This window comes from Siniperca chuatsi, linkage group LG6 (assembly GCF_020085105.1).
Source record: "Siniperca chuatsi isolate FFG_IHB_CAS linkage group LG6, ASM2008510v1, whole genome shotgun sequence".
In the NCBI taxonomy this organism is placed as follows: domain Eukaryota; kingdom Metazoa; phylum Chordata; class Actinopteri; order Centrarchiformes; family Sinipercidae; genus Siniperca; species Siniperca chuatsi.
The window spans coordinates 32478080-32490394 of record NC_058047.1 but is presented as its reverse complement, the minus strand read 5'-3'; the positions used below and the strand labels follow the sequence as shown (position 1 = coordinate 32490394).

General features: G+C 42.4%; 1 protein-coding gene across 2 annotated transcripts in view; it reads left to right on the top strand.

The window, feature by feature from the left end:
- LOC122877516 (cadherin-2-like) overlaps positions 1-12315 on the top strand; it is a 122283-nt gene that overhangs the window by 71585 nt on the left and 38383 nt on the right. For both annotated transcript variants that reach the window (XM_044199156.1, XM_044199157.1), the window contains exons 8-12: positions 402-539; positions 962-1147; positions 1984-2237; positions 7150-7292; positions 10338-10571. In XM_044199156.1, the coding sequence (XP_044055091.1) occupies positions 402-539; positions 962-1147; positions 1984-2237; positions 7150-7292; positions 10338-10571 (955 nt within the window). The remainder of the gene's footprint in view (positions 1-401; positions 540-961; positions 1148-1983; positions 2238-7149; positions 7293-10337; positions 10572-12315) is intronic.

The window sequence follows — 12315 nt, the reverse complement described above, 5'->3', positions numbered from 1 at the left end:
GTACACTTTAACACACAATGAGTGTTAAGACTACTTTTTATACGTCTGTAGTGTAATCTATAGTGTTGATTTTTTTTTGCCATGGAAATGATATAATATTCCTTTTTAAGGTATTAAAAAGGTGATTAAATGTGTGCAAGAGGTGTGCAGGACCCCTGTTAAATGGTGCTTTGACAGAAAGACTTCTGTCAAATGCCTTTAATTAGATTAATATCTAATTATGATCTGTGCAGCAATATTTGAACTGTGGTTTATATGTTTTACATCCATCCAAAAAAGAATGGATGGTGGGATGCTCTAATCTACAGTATATGTGAACTAGAGCACTAAAGAAGTCTAAAAACGATTTTGAGGTCCATCTTTGCAGCTGTCGACTCTCTTTGTTCTCTGTTTGTTTCCAGAAAGTCACCCAGTACACCCTGATCATCCAGGCTACGGACATGGAGGGAAACCCCACCTACGGCCTGTCCAACACTGCCACCACTGTCATCAGGATCACTGATGTCAACGACAATCCCCCAGAATTCACCACAGACACAGTAGGTCCACACACACTCTCTCACACATGCACAGAGGAAATCTAATGGCTCTGAAACAGCAAACAGGGGCGAGGCACTGTTCTTCTAAACAGCACTGAAGCTCTCTGAGCTTTTATTGGCAGTGGCAGATGGCGCAGGGGTGAAAAGCCATTGAAACGTCCAATATGTTTATCTTCCTCAGTAAAGCCGAACAGGCAGGACAGGAAGGAACAGTGTTTGTGGGAAAAGTGGATTTTATTTTTGGGAAACATGAGCACTTAGCTCTGCTGTGACACAGAAGCAATCATCTCCACGTTGGCCTCATTTGTATCCAGTCATTTTACCAAGGATTACTGTATTACTGTTTAAATGTAAAGGGACATTTTGTTGTTACAAATGCTGCAGAGCGTTAACAAGTGCGTCTTTTTGTCCGCCTCTGTCAGTTCTTCGGGGAGGTTCATGAGAACAGGGTGAATGTGATCGTTGCTAACCTGACTGTGACGGATAAAGACCAGCCTCACACTCCAGCCTGGAGCGCTGTGTACCGCATCATCGCCGGAGACCCCACCGGACGCTTCTCCATCCCCACTGACCCCACCACCAACGAGGGCCTGCTCACTGTGGTCAAGGTGGGATTTTGTCTCCACTACACACACACACACACACACACACACACACACACACACACACACACACACTGGAATAAACTAATAAAAGTGTAAAGGCCTAAAGCAAAGCCACGATTTTATAATATTCTCTGTCCATACTGTGTGTTTGTACTGATTTTCTTTCTCTGATATGCACATCCTGTACATGCTGTAATCCATACAATTTCATGTATGTCATTTATATATTTTTCTACTTAATATACTATATTGTTTTCAACCATCAGACTTGTTGTATTTCTATTTGTAATTCTTAAGGTGCTTTCAGACAGCAAACCGTTGCCACTGTCTGTTCGCTGCTGGTGAAGAGGTGTATAATTCAGGGAACTCAGATCAGTAAAATGAGCTCCTGTATCGTTTCCCTTGCTGTGGTTTCTGTGGTTGCCATGGTCACACGGCAAGCTGCTGTGGCAAGTTGGAAAAGTTCAGCCACCATAAACTCCGCCCTCTCTCTTCTTGCCGCTCTGTTTACATTGAAAACAGGCGGCCGTGGCAACAAGCGCTGTCTGAAAGCACCTTTAAGGATGCAGCCCTGGTCGATTTGGGGACACCTGTGCTTACTAGTGGTAACAGCAAGCATGTTTTAATAATAAATGCAGTTCCCAGAATTCTGTTGGACAGGACATGTATATCCACCACTGGGAGAGGAGAGGAGAGGGAGATTTGTATGATCTGAACACATAATATCGAAGATGCTCCAGAAGCACAAAACAGTGGCGGTGTGTCTTGTGCTTAAGGCTGCCCATGTTTAATTTCGTGGACAAGTCACTGTCATCCTGTCTCTCCATTCTTCTGTCCAGCCAGTAGATTTTGAGCTGACCCGTTCCTTCATGCTGACGGTGGAGGCAGAGAATGAAGTCCCACTGGCCCGCGGCATCCACCTGCCTCGTCAATCCACAGCAACCGTCTCTGTACGAATCCTGGACATCAACGAGAGTCCAGAGTTCAGCCCCAACCCCAAGTCCATCAAACTGGAGGAGGGTCTGCCTGCCGGGTCTCTTCTCACCACCTTCACTGCCCAGGACCCCGACCGCTTCATGAGACAAACTGTCCGGTAAGACACCTACTGGAAGCTCTGACTTTAGAGGCTTTCATTTTGAGATAGTGAGTTCACAGAGTTTCAGTTGTAAAAAAAGTTAAATTAAAATGAAATTAAAATGTGTAATTTAACTATGAAATATTGAGCAGGTTTAAGTAGAGAGCTGAATGTGTCTTTCACTGCTTTTGATAAGAACCTTTGAATATCTGTATGTCATCTTTTCATCTTTTAAATTAGCCTTGCATTTACAGTATTAGAGTTAATTCTGAAGTCACTGCCATTGACAAAGTATGACTGAAAGGAAATTAGCTTATTAGTATAAATGCAACCTTGGACTCAGTTACAGTATTGTTTTTATCTATTAGTACAATGCACATCTTCATGTAGCTGGAGCGCTGTGATTAGATTAAAGGTATCATTAGCATAAAGCCCCTCTCTGTGACTGCAAGAGTTGTCATGGCCCGTTCTTGACTTCTAGTTTGGGAACATTAGCTTCCAGAACTACAGGAGCAATTAGTGATGCTAGCAACACGCTCCTAACTTGAACTATCTTTACCATTTCTTAACTTGTTTCAAAGTGTTTTGTGTGAAATCTGAAACTCTTTTCAAAATGAATAAAGTTTAAGAAGTTTAAAAAACAGAAAAAAAATATTGTTAACTTGAAGATTAAAGTTTCTGAGCTAACTGTTAGCTGAGAGAAGTAATTGCCTCTCCCTTCTCAGCTACACCACCATGACCCTTCATGGTTTAAATAGCTACATAATATTATGAAAACTAATTATAAAAATGAGAAAAACATCACAAAACATTAAAACATGTATATTGATACACATGATGGCCTATGACCCCCAGACATCAGCAGACTATCGGTATCTTGATGCTCTGCCAAACCTGTACTGTAGCCATGTTTACTTCTAGCTTGTCTGGCTTCAGTCTGCAGTTTAGCAGGGAAACACACGATCAGTTGACTGATCGTGAATGTCCGCTGTTTGGCCTTGAAAACTCCTTGATTACCTTGTCTGTATGTTTAAGATGATTGTCCTGCTGTATTGTCTCATTAAATATGCGGCTCCAACTCCCCGTGACCCTGCAAAGGATAGGAGGGTAAAGAAAATGGTTGGTTGGTTGGTTGGTTGGTTGGTTGGTTGGATGAATGAATGATGAAATGGGGTTGTGCTAGAAAAATAGTAGTTTGTTCGATCTTGTCGGAAAGCAATAGTATTTATAGCTGTTCTGAGTGGCCACACTCGAAGGCAGAGTGAAAAGCCGGCCATCATTAAGCCCATTTACACTTAGGCCCTGTTTACTCCTGCCATTAACATGCGTCCTGGATGATCTGATCACAAGTGGACAGCTCTAAGTACAGGTGTGAATGCACGCAAGACGCATTGAGGACGCATTAAGATCTGATCGTTCAGACCACATTCGGAGGTGGTCCACATATGGCCACATTGTTTTAGCAGTGTGTATGTGACTGTGTTCACATTGAAGGACCACCTTCTCAACTGATGTCCTCTGTGTAAGTGGAAGTATGTACTCATTTTTGCACCAGTGGCATCATATTAAAGTGTGAAACAACAAGAAGAAGCCACAACAACAGCCAAAATGGATTCTCATGGATGGAGTACACACGAAACACGCTGTCTGATGTCCTTCGGCTGCTCTGCCTCAACTCTCTGTGATTTAGGGAGTTTCTTGATGGACAGATAGCTTTACTTGTTGCTAAAGTAACAGCCATAGACTGGTAACCGCTAACTGCTGCTAACTGTACTGCCATTAGCTAGTTAGCGCCATTAGCTGTGCAGCTAGTGGTCCTATTAAGGCTAGCTGACTCTGCCCAGACTGGGAGCTTGGAGCACCGGGGTAATAAAGTAATAATAAGTAAATCATTTATTTAAGCTTTAAACCTAATAGGACTGCTAGATGCATGGCTAACTGAGCTAACTAGCTAAAGGCAGATACAGTTGGGGCGGCTGTGTCTTAGTGGTAGAGCGGGTCGTCCACCACTCAGAAGGTCAGCGGTTCGATCCCGGCTTCCCTCAAAGTGTCCTTTGGGAAAGACACTGAACCTCAAATTGCTCCCGAGGGAATGATTAGTTCCTTTGAACCGGGGTAATAAAGTAATAATAAGTAAATAATTTATTTAAGCTTTAAAGCTAATAGGAGGTAATAAGTTGGTGCTGCTACATATATTCAGAACTCTTTATCTCACCAATTAAAAATATACTAAATGGACAACATTCCCTATTCAAGGGTGGTTTATGGTGGCTTTCTGAATGTTCTGCTTGCCTTTGTTTAAAGCTGTGCTATTTTCCTGTTTATTCACATTATTTCTCATGAAACATTGAAACATGACTATTTCTGCTGTCACAGCAATGCAGATGTAAGAGTATGAGTAAATTCTATTAGATAAACACATTTCATCAGCAAGTCACAGGAATTTGCCATCAGGAAACTCTGTAAGTGGGAAAACCCGAAAATATCATATCCATAAAATATCATCCAGTTTCATCAAAATCAGTGAAAAAAGTTATTATAATAAATAAAGTTATTTTGTACAGTAATCTGTGAGAATCACTTCATCTATTCCAACCCAATTGGAACCTAATTCTTGTCTCATTTGTGGTCTGTTAAACAGTAAATTCACCAAATTCAGGTTAAAACTAACAAAGCATTTGGTCTTTGCAAACAGAAATGATGTATGTTTTTATTTGCATATAGAGCGGGGAAGTGAGAGCCGATCACAAGTGGTCACTTGAGACGCATTCTAATTCCAGGTGTGAACTGACGTAGTTAGAGCTGTCCACTTGTGATCGGATCACCCAAGACGCATGTTAATAAACAGGGCCTCGGTCACTTCATGCGGCTTGGGTAGAGGGGATAGCTATCTGATCTAAAAAAGCAAAGTGTGAATGCACCCAAGAAGCATTCAAGACGGAATGAAATCTCATTGCTGAAACCACGTCCTGAAGAGGTGTGACACTCATTCTAGCCAGATGTTGAAAAGGTGTAAATTGTCCATCTCTCCAAGACACATATGTAGTCTTTACTCCTCGCAACTGCGATTTCAACACACACGGTCATACAGAAGGTTCACCGAGTTGGAGCTTTTATCGGATCAGTTGAACCACTGAATGATCTGTATCGGTGAGGGAGCGGCGTGAGTTAGAGCCGTGAAGAAGATAACACTTTTGTCTGGCTCGTAGTTGATAAATAGCTTAGCTTATGGATAGTTGTTAGCTAATGCTCGCTAAACTGTTATTGTAGTAACCAAACTGCTGAAGTTCAGAAGTTATTCTTCTTCTGGTGTTTTCGTCAGTCACGAAGACAGACTGCAATCAGATTTGTGATCTTACCAACAGAGACGCATATATGTGGCTAAGTGTACGTGAAAGTGTGTTAGATCTCATCTGCATTTTAGCCGGATGTGAGACGCTTGAAATGACAAGCATAAATGGGGCCGTAGAGACGGGGGAGACACAATATCGTTTAAATATGATGATAATGCTGCACATTTTCAGACAGTCTCTCCTGGAAGACATTCGTAGTGTTGCACTCGATTATTCACATGTAAAGTGACAGAAATAGCTGTGCAGCAAATCAAAAGAGAGCTGAGAGAGAAGTTCAAAGCCCGCGTTCTTTCTTACTGACCAATCACTGTGTGAAGCGAGTGTGATGTTGGATTGCTCAATAGCTTCGTAAACTGTTCGACCATCCATGTGCAGTTCCGTACTGTAATACTGGCACCTTCATCGTGCACTGTTCATCCAGTATGCGGACGAAAGACCCTTAAAGCTGAAAGTCAGCACTTTAACTTCATAGTTATTGTTTCATTTCAAATACAATGTGCCAGAGCCAACACAGTGAAACACAGTGAAACACAGTGCCCACTACATATATTTTCTGAGCATATTACATGGAAATATATGAGGAGAGGAGATTATATGATTAGATGATGATCTTTTGAAGGAAAAATAAAAATTAAATAATGTTTTCCCAGAAATGTTCAGTGTGTGGAAGTTTCCCACTCTCCTAATGAGCAGGGGTTTTAGTCTTTTCCTTTAAGATTTCCCTTTAGTGACCATATTCAACAACACAATTTAATTTTCACAGTAGGGTGAACGTTTGCCTTCTCCATTAGCGAGGGCGGCATGCTGCTCTCTGTCGCAGCCCCGTTTTGAGATAAAAGCTGATAAGATGCCTGGATTCTTTTTCTAAAAGCATGTTATCTGGAGGAAATGTATATCTCTGTAGACCAGAGCGCCTGCAGGACTGCTGCTGCTCGTCCCCATCCTTTCTTTTACATCCCACTGTTTGTTTCTAAATGTAGTGCTGAAGTCTTTGTAGCCTAGCAACAGCCAATGGTGGACGCACACTGTGTTCACAAAAACATGCCAGCGCATACACACGCGCAGCTCACACACATAAAGCGAGCGTTTTGGGCTCTGAACGGGCCAGGGAGAGCATTTTGGTTTCTGAGTTTTCTTTTTCGTTGCTTTGTATTCTACATATATTCACAACTGTGCCATTCTACTCTTTGGCTCACCAATTAAAAATATACTAAATGGACAACATTCCCTATTCAAGGGTGGTTTATGGTGGCAATGCAGATGTAAGAGTCTGAGTAAATTCTATTAGATAAACACATTTCATCAGCAAGTCACAGGAATTTGCCGAGTTTCATTCTGTTTATGGGTTGTTTCCAAGTCTAGAAAATATAACAAATTTCCACTGACGAATATATTTTTTGATAAAGGTAGAATCATTTCCTGTGGGAATAAATGAATGAGTTGCGGTCGTCTCATGAGAGTGCTGCAGCCTCCATGTGTCAGCTCTGCAGTAGCTGCTTGGCCTGTAGCCAGAGAAGCAGATAAAGAAGCGTCTCTGTGGTGTTTCTCATGCTGTCCCTCCCTCTGGCTGAATCCAGGTACTCCAAGATGTACGATCCTGCCAGCTGGCTGGAGATTGACCCGGTTAACGGTCGGATTTCCACCATCGCCATCCTTGACCGAGAGTCTCCCTACGTCAAGAACAACCTCTACAACGTTACCTTCATGGCTTCTGATAACGGTGAGGCACGAGGGCAGCGCTGTCCTGCAGTAACCCCCACACACACACACACACACAGAGGTGGACTGTGTTCACTGTGCCTCAGTGCTATTTAAATAATTCCAGGGGTTGTGCTGGTTTTACTGTGGAGTCAGAGTGTTAGTCCAGCTTCTGCAGAGTATCTGCAGTGTAGGGGGAGCTACCTGGAAACAGCAGCTAGTAAAGCTACAGCACTGACACTGTTGCAAGCCACATTACTAGCTAGAAATAAGGAAATGCACACGCTCCCCAGCAGCGTGGACAGGAAAGTAGTTTAAAGTAGCTCCACCTTCAGCAGCTGCAGCATTAAAGTGATGGACACATTAAGGCATCAATAACTAGAATCCAGTAATATAATATATATTATACTTTTATTTAAGTAATGTGTGTGTGTGTGTGTGTGTGTGTGTGTGTTGGTTGTAGACATTGTGATTAGAAGAATCAGAATGCACATTAAAACCAGCTGCTGTTTTCTCGTTGTGTTCTAATCTCAGAAGGCTCCAGAAGGCTTCCCTTGCATTTCAAAAACCACTACCATTTTCTGTCAGGGCAGAGTGCCCCCGGACCCCCCCCGCCTGATTTTAGTTTGCAGGTCTGCAGTTGAATATAGCAAATTTAGGCTTAGTTTGGGTCCCTACATGACTCCAGTCTGAAGTAAAGCTCTTATTTCACAGAATGGGAAGAAAAGCACTTCTTCCTGCAGACAACAGACTGTGCTGTCCACCTTTAATTATATTTCAATTCTTTATTCCTGTAATCAAATTTTCTGATCAGGGAGACTTGTAAGATTACATGGGCACAGTACTCCCATTGATTTCTAATGGAGATGTTTTTCTGCTCTTGTTCTGGTCACAACTGTGCTTTATAGCCATAGAAAAGAGGATTCTCTGTTCAGCGTGGAAAATTGTTGGAGAGGAATGTCATTCAGCAGTAGCTCTCCGCTGCACCTCTCCATACAGAGACCCCGCTGTGCTCCATGCTCCCTGCTAACTCACTGTCTTAGCACATTCTCTGCCCTTATCGAACACACACACACACACACTCTGCAAGGAGGTCACTGATACAAAACCACACTCAGACACAAGGACAAACACATGCAAGCTTGTGCATAAGGGTTACACGGCGGCGGCGGTCACCTACTATTGCAGAGCATACTGTAGTTTACACTGTGGCCATGAAGAATCCACTTTTGATTTGCCAGAGGACATGCATTCATTTCAGATAACTGATGCAGTAGCCTCCTCACTGTTAGTAATAGTATGCATAGCTGGAAGGATGTGTATAGTGTTTAGCCAGCTTGTATTCATTATTTTTCACTAACTTCATTGTTGATTACCCCCCATATGCTGCATCCAAAAATGTACTGGGGATGATTTTGCTGCATAGGTTGTACATTCTGACATGTGGCATTCACTTAAAGGATAAGGCTGGTAATATTTTTCTTATTGTCAACAAATCCCATGAAAAGACATGACAAAAAAACAACAAAACACTAAAACCAACCATGTGTTAGTCCGTCTCTCAATACTTCCCTCCCCTGTCTGCGGCTCTCAGCTCCGAGCCCATTGGTTCCTACTGAAGATGTAAATCTTTAAAAACACAGATATATCGTTTCATGTTTAAAAAGGCTCAGTCATTTCCTCAAACAGCTGCTCGCTGTAGTTTTTATCAAATGTTTATGTTGCGGATGAATCCACATGTGGTGCTGTAGTGAGTGTTTGGGGCAGCAGGACGGTGTGTGTGGGACTGAGTGTGTGTGTTCGTGGTGATGAGGGAACATGTCAGCCAGTGCAACAGTGCGGCTCGCTGGTGTGTTTTAATAGTTTCTGGACAGCAGTGGAGCTCTGCGGCTCAGAGGAAGAAGATCCATCAGGCTGCGATACACACCTGTCAGCAGGATCAGTTCATTTTTGGTTTGGCTCTTTTCAAAGGAATTGATGACAATAGGGAAAATATTGTGTTTTGCCAGCCTTATCCTTGAATGATATGCGGACCACCAGACCTCTAGTGTAGCATCATGGTGTCTTTGGGCTGCTCTGTATGTTAAAAACTGCTGGCCAGATTTTCCTGAAAATTGCTGTTGCTGCACAATATGCTAAAAAATCATATTGCGATTATTTTGATATTTCGATACGTTTCACAATTTGTGGGAATGATCATTTTTGCATTACAGTTTTCATTTTCTCTGAAAAAACTATTAAAATAATGATGATGTGACAGTTGTTGGTCTGTACCAAACAAACAAGTTTTCTTACATCTGGAGAACAACATTTGCAGAGGACTGCATCTCTGCAGCACCACAGTACTCCATTATAATGCTGTTTTGTGACACATTTTACCTTCATCAAACAATTGCAGCTTCTGCAATTTGGATATTGCACTTGGCCATATTACGATTTCGATAATTCGATCGATCGTGCGGCCCTACTATCGATATCCATCAACCCCAGAGAATGAATCCTAATATTGTTGGTAATATGAGCCATCCTCTAGTGTCACCATCAGGCCAAAATTTCCATTTGCACATAAGAAACATTAAAATTTAATGGGCACATTAAATTGACTGAGTATGTCATTCCCAGAGGATGAACCCCTTTCATTTTGGACCCCTTTGTCTACCACAATCCTCAAGGACAGGTTTTATTAGGGGGTGTAATGAGCAGCCTTTACCTGGGTTTTAAACTTGTACTCTTGTTAGTAAGTAGAGAACAACTATTTCCACCATGTTTATCTTCGTCAGTAAAGCCAACGATGTCAGGGAAATGGGCAGGAAATTTTGGTGTAAAAGCAATCTTTCCAATCATAGTTATGATTCACCTTAACTGAGATTTAATTCAAATCAGCTGACTGTTATCTTTTACTTCATTAACCTGCACATCACTGGGTGGCTCCGCCCAGGGACTACAGATGGTAATTAGCTTTTAGCTATATCTGGTGCAATAAATGTATTGTGGATTGTCGATGTTAAATAAACAGTAAAGTAAAAAATGAAATCAAATATTGAACATGTCTGCATTCTGTGTCCAGGTATCCCGCCTGCCAGTGGGACAGGCACCCTTCAGATGTACCTGCTGGACATAAATGACAATGCACCTCACGTGTTCCCTCCTGAGGTGGAAATGTGTGAGAAGCCAGATCCCAACGCCATCAACATCACAGCCAGTGACCCCGACCTGACCCCTAACGCTGGACCCTTCGCCTTCGAGTTGGCCAATCGTCCATCAGATGTACGCCGCAACTGGACCCTCAGTCGCCTCAATGGTCAGTATGGAACAATGTGCGTGAGCTTGTCAATTTTGATATGTATCTTTGTTCATTCATTCCTTCTCTTACTTTCTGTACCTGCTTAAAGGGAAGAATACACCCAAAAATAAAAATCAAGTTCTATTTATAGTGACTCCATGACAGTGGAAGATCACATGATGACCACAACAAGCTACAGAAGTGAGTTTTTTCTTGTAGCGTCCGGAGAGTCCGAAACGGCTTCATTTACCTCATTATTTACTGTAACTCCAGGTCCAGTAAAATATTTGAACCAGAGTAGCATCTGAGACTTGAGGCTTGGACTGAGTCAGCCTTACATCACAAATATCGAGCCATTTGAAATTTGACTTGGACATGTGCATGGAGACTGGAGTTATTTGAAACCTGACTCTCTGAAGACTTGATATGAGACTTGAAAGCAAGTGTCACGTATCTATCCAGAAAAAAGCAGTAACAATAAAAAAGAAGGCATCAAGCATGCCTTATTTATTAAATAGGTCTCTGCACTGAAAGGACATGGTCTCAGCTTTGTAAAAAATGCATACAGTTTTATAATAATAATACAGTTTTGTAAACAAAATGTTCAAATGCTTTGTCAGTTTAATGGTCAGCATTTACAGACCTGAAAAACATCCTGACTTGCAATGTGCTTATAAAGACTTGAACTGACTTAAGACCTGCTTTAACAGACTTCAGCCATGACTTCGATTGTCGAGTTACATGAGACTTCTTTGGCAAAATATTCCAAACTCAAAATCCAATTCCTAGAGTTTTCCAGAGCTTATAGCCTTCTTCAGTGAATGGGACCACCTTAGTTGTCATCATGTGAGGTAGTCATATATGGGTGGAGATGGTAAGGCTGTTTTCACACCAAATCAGGCGTTGTGGCGAAAACGCCAGTGCTTCCATTCATTTAAATGTGGGTAGTGCGTTTAGGCTGCGGCAGTGGGGACCGCAGGGAATGCCAAGGAAAAAAAAACACTCAGCTGCCCTGCAGCGAAAACAACTTTTGGAGATACACAACCTGACGTCACGCTGCGGTGGCCAATCACGTAAACCGGCAATCAGACCGGAGGACGCCCACGGGAAGAAGAACTTTGTTTACCATGTAGCATTCCGCTGTTTACCGAGCAGCTGTGACGATGGAAGAGAGACTGATGACCTTTCCAGAGCTGTACAACCCCGACATGAGGGAGTACAAAGACGTTAATCGCCGTGCAGTCGCTTGGCGTTGTATCGCTCTTCAAGTTGGGGTTTCTGGTTAGTGTTTCTGCTTGTGCTACAATCAGCACACACATCACACAAATGGCCACATAGTGACACTCCACACCGCTGCACAACAGCTCTAGAATAAGCCACCAAGTGAACCTTGAGTTTAGAATATTTACCACAGATGTGTATTCCCAAGGTCAAGAATGAATCTCTACGCTCAGCGACATGAGACCCGATGTTTAACCGTCCCAAGAGTTCACTGGCAAGTAGAAGTAGGTGATAATATCATCAAAACAAAGCTTGGCAAATTCAAAGCTTTACACTGACTGTGAGCTAAGTTTGACTCATCAGATCGGGGTACTTGTAAATCATGGAGGACTCGTGGTCTGAGGCTAGACCACCCTCAAACTGATTCATCTTTGAAATAATCAGAAGGAGGAAGAATGTGCTAAGAATGTGATAAACCAGAGGACATGTGACGGTGGTGACCAGCTACAGGTGCTGGTTCAAGAACCTCCGCTGGTCTGCA